This window comes from Hesperophylax consimilis, chromosome 14, assembly GCF_061612785.1.
Source record: "Hesperophylax consimilis isolate HC1 chromosome 14, BYU_Hcon_1.0, whole genome shotgun sequence".
NCBI classification, from domain to species: domain Eukaryota; kingdom Metazoa; phylum Arthropoda; class Insecta; order Trichoptera; family Limnephilidae; genus Hesperophylax; species Hesperophylax consimilis.
In genome coordinates, this window is record NC_142849.1 from 31,889,855 (window position 1) to 31,911,958 (window position 22,104).

Sequence of the window (22,104 nt, forward strand, 5' to 3'; positions counted from 1 at the left end):
AACTACCGCCCCATAGCCATCACTTCCATACTCTAGAAGGTATTAGAAAGGGTGGTTAACAACAAATTGCTCACATATCTCGAAAATAACAATATCTTAAGCGATCGACAATATAGATTTCGTCGAAACCGATCGTGTGGCGATCTACTCGGATATGTGACGCATATTTGGGGGCGGTACATGGAACGTTTTGGTGAAACTCAAACCGTTGGGTTGGATATCTCCAAAGCCTTTGACAGAGTCTGGCACCGGGCGCTTATCGGGAAGTTACCATCGTATGGGATCCACCCAACCCTGCATAGTTGGATTGCAGACTTTCTGAGGGGAAGAACAATTCAAACCGTGGTTGACGGTTCTTCTTCCTCACCGCACCAAATCAATGCGGGGGTGCCACAAGGATCTGTGCTGTCTACGACGCTGTTTTTATTGCACATCAACGATCTCGTTGAATGTGCACCAATTCACTGCTACGCTGATGACAGCACCGTTTACAAGGGTTATTTTTTTGACAGGCCCCCTTCCAACTATGATGTCCGAACAGCTCGGGAAGTTTTGAAGCAAAAAATTGACCACCACCTCGAGATGGTTCGTGCCTGGGGTAAGTCCAACTTGGTCAGTTTCAACGTCTCAAAAACCCAAGCGTGTCTGATTTCGGCAAAGAGGGAGATCAATGACTGTCTGGTGCAATTTAATGGGAGCACTCTCCCCAATAAAGACTCCATTGAAATGCTTGGAGTTACTATATCAGACCAGCTCAAGTATCGGGGATTCATAGAAGCCCGAGTAAATCAGGCCTCCAAAAAGTTGGGCGTCTTGTACAGGGCTAGAAGATTCTTCAACAGTGACCAGCTGCTGACCCTGTACAAGTCTCAAGTCCGCCCAACTATTGAATTTGGGAGCCACCTTTGGGCTGGTTCCCCAAAATACTTGATAAACCTGCTTGAATCTGTGCAAAGGAGAGCGATCCGTCTGATTGACAATCCGTTGTTAACAGACCGATTGCCTTCTCTAATGCATAGACGCAATGTATGCATGCTGTGTCTGTTCTACAGGTATTTCAATGGAGCCTGCTCCAAGGAGCTAGCAGTATTGATTCCTGATGCACCGGTTCACGTGCGCGAAACTCGACGGACACGAACTGAACACTCGTTCACGGTTGACGTTGGGTACATGAGAACGGGCCGTTTTTACGACTCGTTTTTGTGTAAGTCGGCCCGTATGTGGAACGAGCTACCGGCATCTGTTTTTCCTCCCTCCCATAATTTGAGCCTCTTCAAGGCCCGCATTAACAAATCCCTTCCTACAGCTCCTACCTTATTCCGCCTCACAACGCCGCCCAACCGGGTGGTGACATAGTTCCCCTGTCTGTACACTGCACAGGCAGGGACACTCTTGTGAGGTGTCACATAAAAAATAAAAAAAATAAAAAAATAAAAAATCAAGGATATAACAATGTAATGTTATCATTTTCACGTAAATGGTGTGTTAAATAAATCTCTAAACAAACCAAAAAAAATCGATAAAACATTGAGAGAATTCTGCAGGAATCTTATTAGATAAAATTCATACAATCCCTCAGGCAAAATATTGAGAGAATTCTGCAGGAATCTTGTTGGATACTTTATTATATTCTCAACACAATCTGTGCAAATTCTGTAAATTGGAGATTGTTGCCAAGGGAAACATTTGCAAGCAGTTATATTATTTGGTAAAGTGCCAAAATGTGTTGCAATACACAAGTGCACTATTCACAAATTTGTAGGTGTAGTATGCGGTATATTAAGCGAGATATTTTTACTCGGCAGTTGAATCTAATATTTCTGATTAATTATATTGTGTTCACCGATACATAATAACTTGGTGGGTAAAACGTCATAAATATTTAATTTCATTTAGTCTTTTTTAAATTACTCAAGAGTTTTATTTTATTTGGTTTTACGCCCAGCCGGACTTTTTAGATGTATTTTTATAATTGAATATCCCTAGTGAGCTATCGAAAATTATACACAAAGATTTTAAAGCTTGAGATTCAGTAACAGTAACATAAAATAATAAAGAAACTAGAATAATACTACAAACAAGACAAATCACTAAAATTACATTACCATCGCTACTATAATTTGTAGGATTCAAAGTGTTGGTATAGATTTCGCTTATAAATGCAGTCAGTAAATATATGAATAGTACCCCCAAACTTATTGGCCAGTTCATGCATCCTATTGGTTAGTGAGTGTGTCTGATTGTTGGTTGTGTATGTATTGAATAAGAATGTTACATTTTATCTTGTTATAGAGTTATAATTTTTATTTAAAATACCTACTAATTTTAGTTCTGACTTCAACTGTCTGTAACTCCGGTTACATTAATAAGTCAAGACATAAAGCATTTATTAGACTAAAAAGAATTAACAAATCAAAAACACAAAACGGTTTTTTATATAAGAACATTCAAATGTATAGCTTAGTTCCCAGTGAAATAAAAAATACTTAGATTAAGCACATTTAAAGAAAGATGTAAAATAGCTTGGGGAAGCGCTACAAACACAACAATTGACCCAATTCAAAAAGTTCAACAGGCAATAATGAAACTCATACTGCAAGTACCATTCTACACAGACTCAAAAAAAATCTTCAAAACACTAGACGTCATGTCAACAAGACAACTTTACGCCAAAACTGCTCTCCATATCCTCATCCATAATAATCTTCATATTGCAAATCAACCAAAAGCCATAATAAAAACCAGTTCATCAACAAATAAAACACTGAACATTCCGATAACACACACCACACACGGACAAAGACACTTTCAATACTACGCAACCAAACTTTTTAACAGTATGCCTATTACTTTGAAACAATTGTTGACTACAAACACATCTACAAACTTTCTCAAAAAACATATCGTAGCCTGGATAAAAATCAAAATATTCACTTTATTCAAAAGATTAAAATTCCAATCCAAACCAAACATAACCAAAATGTAAAAGTATCTTAAATCAAATATTATACACGTTATTCAAGAATTATCCAAAAATACCTACACTCACATATAAAGGTGTGTTTTCATGTTTCAATATAATGTCTGTGAAAAAAATAAATTAATAATCTACTTTCTACCACAACACATAAATAACTGACACCCTTAATCACAAACACGTTAACACCTCAGCACAGGTTCTCCCAGTGAGGTGTTCACGTAACATACAATATTTTTATACCTTTTTTGTGTACTTTTTCTCTTTACTACAATATAAACCACTGTAATCATTTGTAAAATGTGTATTCAAGAATAGACATAAATAAATATTGTAAAAATATGTCGGTATATTTACATTAGACCACATGAAGTAAAACTGTTCATTAAATAAACGAAATTAAATAAATTAACTGTAAAACTTTGCTTTTAATGTAATTATCTACGCTAAGTCAACTTATTGCAATACAAAATCGGTGACAACTTTTCTCGTACTAGGGATATTAATTTTTTTTTGAAATTTTCTTCTTTTATGTTTTTTTCAAAAGATAATGGGAATAATTCACATACTATGAATACCGTTAAAATGTGAAGAAGGTTTAGGGCCAGTTGATTTAATGAATTTAAACAATTCATCATATTTCTATGTTAATTTTCAAGTTCTGTTAAAGTTCTATTCGATTTCTGTTACTATTTCAGTTGTGTGACACAACCGGACAATAATGGTACATTAGCAAAACTTTAACAGACATTTACAGAATTTTTAAATTATAAAGCTAATTTTGAAGTTCTTTGGGGATCAGGTGGTGAGGCACGAAATAAAAAGCGTGTCGTGAAGGTCACAGTGTTTATTGAGTCAGTTGCCGTGACGATGAGATGGTGTAGGACAAAAGTTGAATACTCTGGACGCTGCGGTGATGTGCTGGTCAAGCGCGGGTCAGTGAGTCGACGCCGGGCGCTGGTGACCGGGACTCGATGAAGGTCAGGCACTGGCGAAGAACGTAGGTCTTCAGGCACTCCAGTGCTGACGAGACGGCCGAAGGTGCGGCGGACCTTGTAGGCAGTTGAACGGGAGCGGCGATAGACCAGTGAGGATGCTGCGTGTCCTCGTGGTGGTCATGGTGACGTGGAAGAAGCGCTGGTCAGAGACGCTGGAACCAGGGCGCATGTAATCCGAGTAGCGCTTGCCAGGAACGGCGATCTGGACAAGGCGCTATGATGATGTCCCGATAGAGTCCATGATGATACGGGCGAAGCCGGGTATAGTGTCCTTCGCGGGCGCGGGACGCGCCGATCGTCACTCTTGCGATTTATCCACTGGCGGCAGATTGATGACTGACTGACTGACTCGCTGCGTCGGGCTTATTTATACTACACGGCCGATGGCAGCAGTAGGTAGATGGATAGCAACAAAATCCTAGGCACTCGCACAGACTGTATGTTTCAGGAACCTTCGACAGCGTGGCAATTATGCATAGGCGGCAGACTCGTTCCTTCTGGCGAGTTCTCGTATGTGTAAGACGGCCCGTGACGTATTGTCACCTGGTAGACAAGTAGGTGTTTGAAGTACGTAGGTTGTTCTGTTTACGATGCGATTTGGATTGCAGGTACATAATTCGGGAGTAGGTACTAAGTAGGTCGAGCGGTTTATTATTAAGGGGGTATTTGCAAAAACCGAAATAATATTTCGGGGCGGAGAAGAATGAAGTAAGTTGGAACGGGGAACACGCGGCGACGTGCGCTGGTCAACTCAGTTCGAGCGGCAGCGATGAAATTCACTAGATGGTACCCATGAGTAAGGTTTGAACATGAAACGCTTAATAATGAGCGTCTTTCAAATAAAGTTTATTAAGTTGAGTTTGCATTTTTTAGGTAAATTTCGATAGACGAATTGCAGAAGGAGCTCATGATTTTATGAGATTTAGATGAGATTATCAGATTTCTATCAAACTTGTTTGATAAATTATTGATACTATCAACTACACTGCTAGACGGTAAGTAGTACCTTATGTCTCGTAACCGACGTGTTCTTCATTGACAGATGTCAAAACAATAAGGTATTTATTTTTATAATATCTGATCATAATTATATCTGAATATATTGGCAAGATAAATAAAATATCGGTCATTTTCAATATTTATTATTATTTTTTGCAAAAAAGTTACGTAAAACAAATAATTATGTAATGTAAAAAGCATAAGATTCATTTTTTTATATAAAAACCATCATTTATTATTTTATAAGTTAGGAATAGTAAAAATAATTTACTAGATGTCATTACAAAACAAATCAATAATATAATCGTTCCCAATCAGCACGGCTTTATCACAGATAGAAACACTTTCAGTAACTTAATCATTTATGAAAATTATGTAAGTAACTGATTCCCTTATCCACAAGCATCGGGTGGATTCGATATACCCTGATTTTTCCAAAGCTTTTGATATAGTTAGGAGACATATTCTTGTGTATAAACTAAGTCTTTTGGGCATTAAAGGAACCTTATTGATCTGGATCAACAGTTATCTTAGTAAAATAAAGCTTTGTGTTAAAATAAATTCTGTAGAATCTTACATCTTCGAATCCATATGTGAAGTTTCCCAAGGATCTCACCTCGGACCAACTCTGTTTTTATTATTTATAAATGATATTGTTGGTGTATTTAAAGATGTACAAGTTCTGCTCTTCGCTGATGATTTGAAAATATATAGAATGATACGTACTATAGAAGATTGCCATATTTTGCAATCTAATTTGGATAAATTGTAAATTGTATCATTGGTGTGTGATCAACTAATTATTTCTTAATATTCAAAAGTGCTAAGTTATTCGTTTTCGTAAAATCCAAAGTCATGTTACTTATGAATACTCTTTAAATAATGTACTATTGACATCAGTTCGCTCAGATCAGCGACTTGGGGGTTATATTTGATGAAAAGTTAACATTTAATCTGCATGTAAATGATATAACAAAGAAAGTTATAAAAATGCTTGGTTTCATATGCAGAACAGCGAGTGGTTTCAAGTCACTTGAATGTTTTAAAACATTGTACACTTCTTTAGTAAGAAACCAGGTAGAGTATAATTTGCCTATTTGATCCCCATTGTATAAAACGCTTTCTGACAATATAGAAAGGGTACAGCACATATTTTTAAGATTTATTAACTTTAAACTGAATATTCCAATTAAAAATATTAACTATGTCCTTTTGATGAAACAACTTAACAATAACGCTGTCAGATAAGCGGATCATCTCTGAACTTGTAATATTAAATAAAATTATTAATAATTGCATTGACAACCCTGAAATTCTCACCAAAATAAAATTTTACGTACCAACCAGAAATTTGAGGCAAAGTGCTACCGTTTTCTTTGCCAATTTTAAAACCAACTATGAAGCTCATACACCTATAAATAGACTACATCATTTTGACAATATATTTGGGAATATTTTAGACATGTTTAAATATACCGTATTAGTTATAAAACGATATATTTTTAATCACTTTACTTAGATGTATGAATTCACGACTCCGTAGTGAATACACTTTTATTTTTATATTTCTATCTTTCTTGATACATATTTTGCTTTCCATAATCCACACTATTTAATTTAATTTACTTCATCATAAAACATTATTTATTGTACACTATATATAATTTTATTTATTTTATTTGTGTACAAAAATTTTTACAACATTACAGATATTTTATCTAACTAATTGTAAAAGTACCATTTTCACAGTGAGAATGTAGTGCCAAAAACCTTACAAACTCATTGAATTTTCCGAAGAATATGTCGAAATTTTTATCTAATATATTTAAATAGCGTATCGCTCTTCCCACGGGCGAATTCGGGTACAGATTTGTACGACTCAATCGGCAATATAATATGTTATGGTGACGTGCCCGAGAGTATAATATACTATATAGTACTATGTACCTAACACAACTGTATTACTTGTTTTTGTAAAAGCCCATTAGAGCGTATTCATTTTTGGGAAATCGACAGTTTACATTTAATCAGTTTGTACATAAGTATTATATAGTAAAATAAAACCAATTATGGATTTCCTCCTTGTGACTTTAACTGGGAGAGCATAATATGGAATAAGTTATTTAAATTTGTGAGAAAGAAATATGAATTAAAAAAATTATATAAAACAAAAGATTATATAAAACGAAAAATTTACAAAACAATACATTTATAGCCATGGAGAGAGGTGGTAGATTTCAAATCAGTGTTAATCAAAAGCGATTTTATTAGTGACAGTGTTATCCACTAACTCCATTTTGATCTTGCCTAGTTAATCCAAAAAAGTTTATAACCTGTGTTTTTTTTTCAAACTAACTACCACACCTATAAATCGACGGCATAATCTGGGTTATAAATTTGAGAATGTTGTCTATTTATTTTGGGATTCCGTATCAGTAATGAAACGAACTCTTCACAAACACTTGAATTATTGAAATATAAGAGAATGCCACTCCTTAATAAAAAACTCATTTTATTTTACCATAATTTATTAGATAAATTATTGTTACAACTAATATAACTGTATAATTAGAAATTTATGTAAAAGCACAGTAGGGCGTGAATAAATAAAACTAGGAATACGATTCTAGTGAAGGGGCACTCTCTAATATTCTGTGCCGCTGGTAGTCAGCCAGATGGCCAAGTGTTGCATAAAACGAGATTTATAGTAAAAAAGTCAACTTGGGCTAGAAATGATACATAATAACATAACGACTAGCCTTTAGTGTGATCTCTTTTCTCATGTGCCTACACATTTACGTATTTATTTTTTGTAAAATGAAACGTGCTCTCACGTCGAACTCACCTCGGTTACTGAAGATAAATAACTTGCGTTGTGATTTATATAATGCAGTGATACAAGGAACAATATCTTAGTATTAAAAAACTGTTTTTATTTATTTAAGCATTGTTTTAATGCTTTTCAAAATACTTTTATTTTCTCATCGTTTAGACAACATTGACGTGGTGATAATGTATTTATTTAAAATTCTTCTGCATTTAGAATTAAAGGATATAATCGAACTTAAAGCTATTTATAGAGGTTCTGTAAATATTTTTTTTACGCAATTGTTTTAAACATTTTAAAGCGTTTTGTTTTCTCTTTTGTTTAGAAGAATAAATTATCTGTTCAAAACATAATATTATTTTCTTATAAACAATATAGAAATTTACAAAAAACTGCGTCAAAAACCGCAATTATGCTGCGCTTACGGTAACATCCCCTTAATTATTTCATCTAGATTTTTCTCGACGCTACAGTTCTTTGAAAGTTCCATTCAAATTCGGTTATTATATCATCATGGGCCAGTTGCTTCACAGAACTGAAATAATAACAAAACTTGAACAGAATTTTCACAGAACTTGATAAATTGTTCAAATTCTGTGTCTATTGTACTAAAAATGTGTGTTTTTAATATTTTCAATCAAAATCATTGAATTTAAAAACGTTCTAAAACCACACTTTTTCAAAACGGTTCAACTGCCAACATGTCATTTTGGCGGTAAATCGAAATTGGCACATTATAAAACGTTAAAGAAAATTCATCTGTCAAAAAAATACTTTCATTTTTGTTATTTAAAAAAAATAAGATTTTGAGAATAAGAAAAAAGGCAAAAATACCCCTTTGTGCTTGTAATGAATTGGAAAATAAATAAAATATTTTTTTGTAGCATTCAGTCATTATATGCGACAACCCCATCTGAAAAGCGTCAAGTGAAAATAGATCATAATTTTTCATCTTTTCTGAAAATGCTAATTCTTTCGGAAAAATTTTCATGCGAAAATTTGCGTCAAATATTATTTATGGAAATAACGTCGCCCTTGTTTTCTGGAAATGAACTCAAGTCAGAAATTAATTTAGATTTCTCGGAAATTATTAATCCCACGTTTAAACGTAATGAAAACGCATTACGTTTAAACGTGGGAAAGGTAGTTTATTGACATGGATTATTAGTTACCTCAGTAATAGAGTTCTTTGTGTCAGGATTAATTTTATAGAATCCTATGTATTCGAGGCCACAAGTGGTGTCCCGCAAGGGTCCCACCTTGGCCCAATATTATTCTTAATATTCATTAATGACATTGTAAACATATTTAAAGATGTACAAGTCCTACTTTTTGCAGATGATCTAAAATTGTTTAAAAGAATACGAAATATATATGATTGCCTAATTTTACAAGCTAATTTAGATAAATTTTTTAAATGGTGCGAACAAAATATGTTATTTTTGAACATTGAGAAATGTCAAGTAATACGATTTTCCAGAACTCATTCTCATATCTTACATGAATATAATTTAAATAATGTTAAATTAACACCAGTATCACAAATTCGTGACTTGGGAGTTATATTCGAATCAAACTTAACATTCACAGCGCATATAGATGATATAACTAATAAGGCTTTAAAGATTCTTGGCTTCCTTTGTAGAACCCTAACTGATTTTAAGTCATTGGATTGCATGAAAACACTCTACATTTCACTAGTTAGAAGCCAAGTGGAATATAATTCACCTATTTGGTCTCCTTTCTATAAAGTACACTCTAACAAATTAGAACGGGTTCAACACAAATTTCTTAGGTACTTAAATTTCAAGCTTAAAATTCCAATAGAAAACATTAATTATGTAAATTTGATGAATGGACTTAATTTAATTACGCTGTCTGACAGAAGAACCATTTCAGACCTAATTTTATTATACAGAGTCATGAACAACCTTATTGACAGCCCTGCCATCGTTGCTGCTATTAAACTCTATGTACCGACAAGAAATACTAGACAAAATACAACATTCTTTTGCGACACATATAAAACCAACTATCAGTCAAACTCACTTACCAATAGGATGCATGATTTGGGCAACAAGTTTGGTGGTATTATAGATATATTCCATGATTCCCTTTATAATCTTAAATTCAAATTAAACCAACACTTTGTGGAATCATACAAATTATTGTAATAGATTTAACGATTAGATATGTTATTGTAATGTTTTATATTATATTTTGTTCTTTGTTATTGTTAAATATTATGTTGTTTAAAATGTTTCTTTACGCCATATTCTTCAAAAACTACTTGTATATTTTTTTAAAATTCTTCACTTTTATAACTCTTAGTATAAATTCTAACTCGATAACTTATGTAAAACTTATTTATAATCTATGTAAAAGCCCCTATGGGCGTATAACAACAACAATAAATAAATAAATAAATTACTTAAGTAATATACTTGGCTTTTCGTAGTAGCACAGAAATTATTATTCCAGGAAATTCTTAAAATTAGATTTGAACCAAAATGTTTAAAGATACGGAAGCTTGACAGGGCTAAAAATACTAATTTCGATTGTTCCTCTGCCTGTAACTCACTGGTTCACTGAACTCTATATCTTTTTATTTGAATTAAAGCTTCATTTTCAAAATCGGAAGATTTTGTTTGCGTAAAAAGGAAGATTTTTTTTGTAGGTAAAAAGGGAAAAAAACTGAGTTATGCTAATTTATTAAAAATCGGTTAAAAACGGGATTGCAGGCCAATACCTGCTAAATTTTTAGTACTGTGTTAATATATCGCAACAAGTTTTCAGTCACGTGCATTTACTATGATAATATCATGACAAAATTCGAAAACTCAATTCATTCGTTAAGGGCCTGCAGTCCCGTTTTTAACCGGATTACGAATAATGTGGAGAGATTCTAATAATAATAAATTCTAATATTTTAAATAAATATGAGACACGAATCGAAAAAAAGGTTCTACTTTTTTTACCTCCAATTAATCCACGTTGACCTCTACCGCCAAACGGTCCCCGCACACTGCCACGCGCCTGATGATAGAGGAACACATTTCGACGAGATATTTATTACACAATTTACAATTTTAGAGGCGGGTTTGGCCACCATTTATTGGATAACCAACACCTCTGCCATAGGTCACCCCAAATGGTCAGCTACGTTTAATGACTAAGCAGGGGTGCCCGGGTTCACCGGGTGAGGTGGGTTCACGATGCGCCTACCCACCAGCTACGTGGCGTGCCAGGTCAGGAGAGGTTGGTGAGGCGAGATCCTTTGACCTCTTCAACTGATCTCTCTTGACCCATCGCCTTTCGTTGCATCTGGAAGGAGAGATCATACGTTCGTCACTACTGAATACACTGATTCCTACCCATCCCTGATACTTTTTTCCTTCCCAGAACTTCCTATCTTCCTTTCCTTAAAAAACCCTCCACACAGCATCCCAAAGATGAAGTTGACGGGGTAATATTTTACCTACAACTACCGTTTTTAATACGCATTTAAAAAGAAAACAATCATTTGATTCAACTTAATGACAATAAACAACAACTTCTTGCATTTAACATTTTGAACAATATTGATATTTAATATTATTTACGTAAATAATAATTTATCAGAAAATTTGCCAACCGACGCACCATTTTGACAGAACACCGATATGAAGTTCGCGTTTGTTTGTAGGCAGTGTAGAAAACATGACACACACAATTGGCATAATAGACAACTTTTCGGGATCGCTGGTCATGTTAAGGGTTGATATAAATGTAAAATAAATTATTTAAATAAATGTTCCTAACTTTGTTTTGACCATTTGGCATTTTATCTGTGTGTAATTTTTTTTATTTGTTCCGTTTCGGTTCAAGAAGATGTGTCGTGCTTTATACCATATTTTTATTCCGCCAGAGTTTGCATGAGCGTGGATCCTACAACGAGGTGTAAAATCGGAATTAACAATATGAGCGGTATTTTTGCAAAACTGTTATGCTCTACTTGAACGTTTTGTTGGTAAATCGCAAAAAAACTGATGCAGGTGTCAAATATGTGACTATATATCTGCGTTTTTTTTAGTCACAGATTGTTTAGTAAAATTCGATTATAATCATAAACTATCAACTAATATTGAGATTTTTACGGTTTATGTTTGGAATAAGTCTGTTTTAGAACAAGCTGATTTTTAAACGCCATGTAACGCAACTTCCAAACAACTCAACTAGGCGACCATTTTGTCACGATACCAAATGCTCTGTTTATATTGGCTAAAATTTAGAAGGAAGGTTTGAAAAAAGAATTATCATTGGGATAGTGATATTTCTTCGAAAAAAATATATTATCACTTATTTGAAATTTACAAAAAATATATATGGTTTATAATTAAGTAGATATTTAAGTACAAACTTACAAAGCTTATGATTTAGTAGAGGAAATTAGAAACTTTTTTTTTTGTTTTTCCAGAACTAGTAGTTTATGATATTTCATCGCCATATTTTATATTTGCAGTTTCAATGCTGCGGAGTGAACGGGGATGCAGATTACGCGATGACCAACTGGCACGCACTGGAATCGTCTCATGGAACACCGAGGCATGTCCCACCGTCCTGTTGTGTCACCGAGAATAAAGCTAGTAATGTAAGCAAACTAATTTACTTACTGAGGTTTACCTAAAGAAGAGGATGGAATAACACAAAACTCCATATACTACATATTTCTAGATTCATTCATAACTAACTAACTAACCATCAAGTTGTTTCCACGCACTCGATCTTGTCTCATCCACATGCATGCATCGTCTCATACATACTATTCTATTACTCTGACTCTTGATGTAACCCGACTCAAATTTCTGACTGTTTTGATCGTGCAATGTCTTCCTAGGGCGTCCCCGACTGTTTCTTCCATTCAAATTTGCGTCGTATATTATCCTTACACTCCATTCTTCGTTTATTTGCTCTACATGCCAAATCCATCGGAGCTTCCTTTTCTTAATCTTACTTGCCTTGAATTATTTGCCGATCTCTACATTTCTCACACTATCATATGTGGTTTTTATCCTTCCCCTGCTAGTCCCATGCCTCACTGCCATACATCAGGTTAGGTATCAGAACTCTACTGTGAACTCTAAGCTTCGCTTTTTGAACATTTTCTGCTAGCGCCAACTGCGTTCAGTCCTCCATTAGTGGAGTTACCTTTTGAATAGCATCTACCCTTCTTTCAATATCTGGACCTTCCGATGAATGTCTAGAATAAGAATCCGAGAGATCTCTCGTAAACATACTTCCTAATTACACAAACTCATTCACTTTCTCCAAGTATTCATCATTCACAACTTATTATCATATGATACAACTCCTAATAGATTTACACATATTTTATGTCACTGCTTTTACTGTAGATACTTTAAGAAATTGCTGACACTTTATAAATCGCAAGATGCCCTAGAGTTGAATTTCTCTGATATGGAGCCCCAAAGAACTTAAACAAAGCCTTTGACTCGATTGTTTGCATTAGTCGCTTCTAAAATTTGATTAACTTAATAATAGGTACTCTTTTCTCTTCGTCCATCCGCTCATATTTTAACGAATTAGTGTCCCTAATGTACCAAACTTGAATTTATACATTTATATTTCAATCTCCCATTAAAACTACTTGAAATAAAGGTGGAAAATATTTTATTTCCCTTTATTGTATAAAATTGTTATTTCAAGATTTGACTTCCCTGACGCTGAAAATTTTTAGCTTTATGTGCTACATGTACCTCCGATTCATACTAAAAGGAATATATTATTTCTCAACAATAACTTCGTGTTCTATTCTGTTATGGAGAGATAGACAATAGATATTCTGTTATGGAGAGATAGACAATAGATATTCTGTTATGGAGAGATAACTAATAGATGTCACTGATATTTTCGATGTCAATTTTGACACATTAGTTAAATTAGTTCAGCACTTTTTAGTTAATGTAAATAAGGAGTAATCATAATTTATGCATATGCTTACATGAGAATGAATAAGAAAAGAATTTATGAATACTTTTGTATTTTTTTAAATTGCTCGAGAGTATAGATTAAGTAAACGTACATTAAAATACAAGCATGAGCCTAGTATTGTAGTTGAGAAAATGACTAAAATTGTAATATTTTAAAATTTATAAAATTAAAATTAAGGTACAGTATATCACGATCCAACTTCTGATTCACAATATCTTTTTAAATGTATATATTACTCTTGTATAAATTTCAAGGTTATTAATAAATTTCAAACATTAACTTAAGAAGTATATTGTATTTAATAACAAATATGTGTTAAATCTTATTCATAGAGTAAAATTATTCGGGAGTCAGTTTTTTTTTTTTTATGTGACACCTCACAAGAGCGTCCCTGCCTGTGCAGTGTACAGACAGGGGAACTATGTCACCACCCGGTTGGGCGGCGTTGTGAGGCGGAATAAGGTAGGGAGAAATATCTTATGGCACGAGTACATTTGCGAGCCGAATACCGGACAAGAGTTCCAACTGCTCTCAACCGTCTGGAGCCAGTGAGGATACGGCATACCCAATCGGGGTATGTTGTTAGGTTGCAGGGAGTGGGAAGGGTAATGAGATGGGGAAGTATCTGGCTATTCAGATCTGATCATCAAACATCTAAATCCATCTCAAGCAACGGTTCAATTATAAATGGTGGTCTAAATGATATCTTCTTCTCTGGAACGTGACGCACATACACTATATATTATTTAAGATCAGTGAGTTTCATATAAATTAATCAGATCTCCAGATAACTGATCCTACCCATACGGGTGACAATATAAATCGTATTTACATTGTACACATAGGGGCGCACAAATTCTTAGTTCGGCGTAAGTTGTAGGTATTCTCATTTAATATTATGTTTCGCTTAAAGTTTTGAGAAAACGGTGTCTGAAGATTATTTGACAAGTTTTTTTCTTTCAAAAATATTTTCATATTGCATAAAATTACTTTTAATTGAAAAATACGTTTCACGCTTAAAATATATAAAATTCGTAATAATTGCAAGGTAACATATCATTTAACAATAAAGGCGATTTGTGGCAGATTTTTTTACACAACAAAGTTGATATTTCTGAATTTTTAACTCAAAATCACAATTTTCGCACCTGTGGTGCTTTTCAATTAGGTGGACGATTTGTTGACAAGCTATGAGTCCCCGTTTTGTACCTTTAAGTTCAGAGGTTTGTTTGATGTGTGCATTGCTTAAGGTAATTCAATATACTTGAGTGTATCCTTCAACCCCCCCCCCCATATAACGAAACGTCTTAGGCGGGCCAAATCGGGAGGGGAAAAAGAGGGTTACGCAAAAGTTGGGTGAGTCTGGCCATTCGACATTGATAACTCCTTTTTCTCATTGGACTTTGCCACTTTTAGTATTGCTCCACAAAATTGTATAGCAAAACACAGAAGCCAATGATAAACTCCACAAAAATACATTATTAATAACGCAATCATTGAATTACAAACTCATAAAGGTATTGGGAGCTTTTGTTACCGAAGTTTAAAATAGTCCGTCGGTGCCAAAGATATTAGAAGAACGAGATGTGCTATGAGCAGTTCATAGTGTGTGGAATTGTTTTGCCCAGTGTCGCCGGTTTTGTTCACCAATACTACTGCACACCTTCGCTTACGCTAAGGTATCCGCACTAATACATAGAACAGATTTCTGTGCGTACACGTCCCGATACCGTTCAAAGTACCCTAATTAGGTAGTACTCCGCCTACGGTCCGGTCTTTGGTCGGTGCAGAAGCAAAATGTAGACTCATTATTAGAATTATGCAATCACAGGCGGACTCCACCAAAGGGTTACAAGGTATTTACAGTTTCAATTTACATGGAACATAAAATAATCATGTATAGTTTCATAGTGCTTTCACACGAACGAAGTATTGAATTACGTAAGTCTAAAAATTAACTTTAGGGTGCACAGTTTACGTCCGCACTGTGCAAGCGGGTTCCCTATAGAGCATCGGACCATCCCAATAATGTTTTGAATACAATGTAAACGAAACGCTATCATACAAAATGAATTTAGTAATGTATTTCAATTAATTTAGTATTGTATTTTTTTTTAATTTTCTGGCATAAAGGTTATGTGTCATAAGGTCTATCGACGATATATTTAAATGAACATTGAATGGGTAATATACCTCTAATCGCCAATTTGCAAGTAATTTATTCATTTATTTATTAATTTAAACCCCCTGATGAGACATATTTTACATAATTTACTGCACAATACAGTGACAACAGAATTTTTTTATTTTTAAAACATCACCACAAAAATAACTATTTTTTTAAGTTCAAAACATATCTACAAGAAAACAAAAAATATACGTAATCGCTTTTTAAATATGCTACATAAATATGTCATTCAGGTATCTCTTGAACACAGGCAATTTTGCAGAAAATTTATATTTTTTCTAGTACCTTGCTTTGGTCAAATATTCTATTTTATTTATTTTTTTGGGGTGTTATGCCGTGTTGCGCTAACTCCTTCTTCTCCTTGGCTAAAGAGGAGTTAGCGCAACACGGCATAACACCCCAAAAACAAACAACAAAAATGCTTTTGGCCGTGAGAATCTAAAAACTTACCCAAATATTCTTTTGTTTTATAATTTCTGCAAAATTAAAAACGTTATACATGCAATCCTAAAAACCACACGATCAATACATTAAATAATTATTTCGATTGCCATACATCGTAATTTTTTTTTTTTTTTAATAAATTACCATCGCTTTAAAAGGCCTCTACCAAGAAGAAGAACAAAGGCTAAACCAAAAGAGTTGAATTCTTGGATCGTGAAAATATAATATTTGTTTTTAATATTTTCAGACCTGAATTAAAACTGGCAGCAGTACATATATAAAATGAGTAGAATTTTCTGAAAATTTTTGTGTTTTTTTTTCAACAGCTTAGAAGTTGTAGCTACTTTCATTTGAAATAACATTAGGTCTCACGGTGCTTGTTTGACATAAAACGACAACTTGTACAATGTATCCCAAAAATAAAAATTTTATAATATTTAAAAACAAATTCAATAGTTAAAAAATGCCTTGAAAACATAAAAAAAAATCGGGAAAAACATTCGGTAGAGATGAAAAACAAAGATCATATTTAATAATATAAAAATTGCTACTGCCACAGTTAGTAGCTAAAATTCCATAGAAAAATGAAGCGCAAAGCTTGTTGTAGCAGCAATTGGAAAACTAAAACCCCCAATTTTTTATTAGTCTAGACTCTATATAATGAAAAAAAAATCTGAGATCTATGTTTTTTTTTCAAATATATATACAGTTTTAAAGGGATTTAACTCAAACTAGCCAATTATTATTTTATTTGAAGAACGCAGCGATGTAGAATTATCCGTAAAATATACAAAGAATTCAGAGAAATTATCTGCAATCTAAATAATTATCTTACACAAGTTTTTATTTTTGGTACTAATTGAAATTATTTTACCAATTCTTTCCTGTATTTAATTGCATGCATAATTGGGAAACTATTCATCCATATCCATCGAATATATAATAAATAGTAGTTGCGTGCTCTGTTCATTTTGAAATAAACTAAAGACATATTTTATTCCGGAAAAAAAAAGGGAAGTACCTCTAGAGCACAGGTTCCCAAACTTTTTTGCCCAACAGACCACTTGTCAAAAAAATTTTTCCGTAAACCCGTAAATCGTTTATGTTGTTCGTAAAAAGATTCCCTTTGCTTGCCTGTCCAACAACCGGGTGGCGGTATAGTTCCTCTGTCTTTATACTGTGCAGACAGGAGCGCCCTTGTGAGGTATTACACCAAATGAAAATGAAGCAGGATAAGCAACGGGAATTTCTTTCTGGAGCAGACCCTACAGAACTGCCCCTTTTTGCTTGGATGTATTAATTCTGACGAAAAAAGGAACTTCGACTCTATTTATATACCTCAATTAACAACTTTACGAAATATAAAAATACAAATATCAAATAAGTAATTTCTCAGTTTATTATATTTGTGTTAGCTCTATTGTGTCATTTACGGAACTCCTAAATGTTGACTTGAGGTAAATGGGGGTCCGCTCGTATGTCCTCCATTTGAATCTCGTGGACCCCCAAATTTTTTTCTCGCTGACATAGGCCCCCAGCAAGCCGATATCGACCCCTGGGGGTCCATATAGACCACTTTGGGAACCTCTGCTCTAGAGGTTGCAAGGCTTGGAAACTCAAATGAAATCTGCATAGGAATAGAAAATAATTAAGACATTATAGTAGTTTTACTATACAAAACAAGAATATGATATATTAACCCATCAGGTATTTTTTGTGTCTTGGATAGCAGTCTTGGTGTGCCCTTTACGGTACACACTGAGACGGACTTATGCAAGTCGTTGTACCTCCTTGATCTATAATATTATCGGTTGCTAAACCTGCGATCTAATTTCAAAACCTGAAAGCTGAAATCGGAGCAACAAACCAGTCTGGTTCAACAGTCCATAGCAGTGGGCATCCTTTTGTCTGGGGACCGACGAATCCACTCTATAATTTTGTCATCGTATTTTATAAAAAATCTGTAGCATTCAACATGGAGAATCCAAATATATCTTCCGATCCTGGACTTTTACTGGCTTTAGTTTTGGGGACAACATATTGTATTTTTCATATTAATTTTATTTTAAATTATTGCCACCCAACCCCATGGTAATAATGTGATTTAAGCAGTGTGCGAAAGAGGCTATAAAACTATTTGCATTTAAAGACTTCCAAATAAACACTTCCAAGTTATTTTAAATATATTCCAAAAAGTCGACCACCGCCATTACTCTCATATTTGCGATAGATTTGTCAAAGTTTGTGAAATTTTAACCAACCATTTTTAAACGAATAAAAGAGCAGTAACAATTGATAAACTTTATAATACGTTTGTGTTATTAAATATATTTTCGTTTCATTTTTACATTGGTAATAACCGGTAAGCAACAAAACAATCTAAAAATTCTCTGTTTTTCAAATCTTCCACAATTTCAATGAATGTAATAAAAACTCATAATTCAATGATTCTAAATGAATTCTAAGTCTAAAATTAATATACCTCAAAAATAAGCGTCGAACTCTTTCAATGATATTAATGTGATTATTAAAGACAGGTAACCATCGATTCTATTTCCCATCTAATTCCTCCATCACAACGCTTTCACTACACAATTTTTCGCTTATTGTGTAATAGGAGATTTATAAGAATATTATCAGGTTATTCGGAACCCGGGAATGTTTGTCTTTCTTTTTAAATTAAACATATTTGCAAATATTACATCAATTTTTATGACAATACAAATAGCGGTTCTGGCTTTGCGCAACAGCATTTCGTTGTAGGTTCGTTCTACGAAATGTAGCTCGTTGCTGACGAAGTGGCTTTTGTATGACACGATTGATATTGATTGTAGGCATCAAAACAGTCTAGAACTTGATCGTTGGGAGTTACCCGCTGTTCGCCATTACCGCACTGTTCCCTAACTCTGCGGTCAGGCGTAGTGCCGGGGAGCGGGATGCGGTACAAATGCTAAAATTAACTATAGAATGTCCACACTATTCCTAGACGACAATATACGCTCATAGAAGTTATAATTGCTGCTTTGGATGAAAACTTCGAGGGAGATTCATTTAGGACTAGGGAATGCAATCCCGCAAGAAAATGTCAATCCAGGTATTTGCGGGACTGAACAATCTTAGTCCCGCTGGATCCAGGTATTTGCGGGATCCAGCAGAGATATCTAATCAATCGTATAATAAAGACCTAATACCTCGATCTACCAACCTTGTTTTTAGACTTTTAAATTTATACCCATAATAAAACAAGTTCTTTGGGACATTTTAAATGATTTATTAATAGATATACCTTTAGTTAGACATAGGTAAAGTTTAAGTCATAAATTGGCAAAGAATAAGATAAGACATAAATTTGCATAACATATCCGCCTCAGAACAGACTTTGTCTAGTGAGGTGGGTAAAAGAAATCTATGTACACAAATGAAAATAAAATAAACGCCCGGATTGCCGGCACTGAAACTGAAAATGAACTGAAACTTAAATTTAAATAATAACGTTCACATGATAAACAATATTCTTGTACAATGAGCATCATAAGTTTAACTAAACATTATTTTGGAAATAGCTTAGTAAAAAAGTTAAAGTATTAATTGTGTCATCTGATAAACGGCTTCTGATATTGGACACAAGGTAGCCAGCGGCTGAAAAAGCTCGTTCAGCTTCCACGCTGGTTGGCACAATAGTCATTAGCGCATTGTAAGTGAATTGAAGGTAATTCTCTGTAATCCCGCCAGTCCAGCGGGATCCCGCCAAATTTTCGACCGAGATTAGTCCCGCTAAATGTCTGCGGGATCTCGGCATTTCGGGATCCCGGTACACCGGGATTGCATTCCCTATTTAGGACATTCTGTACTGATAAAAAATTTAAACTTTTCGAGGGTTTAACCCTTCCCTTACCATGTTAGAAAACTCTACACTTTTAGGAATCTTAAGTCAAATATAACATTTTTTTATCTATTTTAATAATTGATCGATTGCTTTGTACATATAGTTTGTAATAGTGACTGACAAACCAGTGGATGCAATTTGTTAGACATAAATTGATAATAGTTTGTACGGTGCTATACAAATCATCAAAATATCATCATTATTTAAACATGAAGATAAATTGTCAAGCTAAACAGTTAAACGAAAATCTTTTTCTATAGATGCCATGAATCTTTTGAAGATGTTACAGTGAAGACTTTTCCCTACATTTATGTTAAGGAATGGCAATGTTAAGGCATACTTTTAGCTTCAAAAATACTACAATTATAATTTTTCGTAAATATGAGGCGTGAGCAGGAATCTGCAGGTCAGTGTATCCAGGAGTGACGAATGTGTGGATCTATCCTTCCCGCTGTGGTGCAAGACGATGGTTCAAGAGAGACCGGCTGAAGAGAGAAAACCGTACTCGGCCTATGAACCCGGGTACCCCTGCTAAGTCACTTGGGGTGTTGGTTATCCAATAAATAGTTTCCAGGGCGGCGGTACACATATCCGTCACCTGAAATTTATCACAGGTTTGTGCTAGTCGCTAATATTTAGTTTGTTATTGACCCAGGATCATTTTCTAAGTTTTCCTCAGAAGCGTCGCGGTCGTAGAAATTAGGTTATAGGCATTATTATTTTAAAACCATTTTACAGTTTATATGAATTTTTTCGTTACTTCATTATTTTCCTTTCGTTTTATTTTATTTATTTATTTTTCAAGTGAATTTTTTTGCAGTCCGTAGAAAGTAGGTTAATTGGATAAAAGCATTCGTTCTAATGCCTAGGCGCCCTAGGCTAGGCTGAAGGTGTAACCACCCAAGAACACTAATATTATTCATATTCAGAAATAGAAAACGATCCGATTCCATTTGGAACGTTTTAACGAGTTTCCAACATTATACATATTTAGTAAAATTAATTACTTTAAACAAATTAAACAAAACTGATTAATATTTTTTTTGATATAGTAACACTGTTTTGATTTAAAAACTTAACATTGTTTTATTGTATGACATTATTATTGGAGTGAAATTGAATTGAAATTATATTAATTTGGGTGAGAGTTGTAATGCAATTATTTACGTAAATGCAAAATTAAGATTTCTAAAAATCCACCCAAAGTGATCGTGATCAGTAATCAACGGTAAAGTAGAATTAAGCCAGGGCAACTAAAGACTTCAGCTAGTTATCATATAAAATAGTAACTAAATCGAAATTTTATAATTTACTTTTAATTATTACGTAAATGTTCAATCTATAAACTTTTCACACGCCATAATACAGGGTATCCCTACAACAAAACATCCCTACATCCCTACATTCCTACATCCCTACATCCCTACATCCCTACATTCCTACATCCCTACATCCCTACATACCTACATCCCTACATCCCTACATCCCTACATTCCTACATTCCTACATCCCTACATCCCTATATTCCTACATTCCTACATCCCTACATCCCTACATCCCTACATCCCTACATCCCTACATCCCTACAACAAAACATCCCTACATCCCTACATTCCTACATCCCTACATTCCTACAACAAAACATCCCTACATTCCTACATCTCTACAACAAAATATCCCTACATCCCTACATCCCTACATCCCTACATCCCTACATTCCTACATCCCTACATCCCTACATCCCTACATCCCTACATCCCTACATTCCTACAACAAAACATCCCTACATCCCTA

The 22,104-nt window shown here is 34.2% G+C and overlaps 1 protein-coding gene across 1 annotated transcript in view; it reads left to right on the top strand.

Annotated features, from left to right (window-relative positions):
* Positions 1–11,016: 11,016 nt before the first annotated feature.
* Positions 11,017–22,104, top strand: part of LOC149418196 (uncharacterized) — a 57,916-nt gene continuing 46,828 nt past the window's right edge. Inside the window, exons 1-2 of the mRNA XM_089639906.1 lie at positions 11,017–11,049; positions 12,303–12,431. Of these exons, the coding sequence (XP_089496032.1) occupies positions 11,017–11,049; positions 12,303–12,431 (162 nt within the window). The remainder of the gene's footprint in view (positions 11,050–12,302; positions 12,432–22,104) is intronic.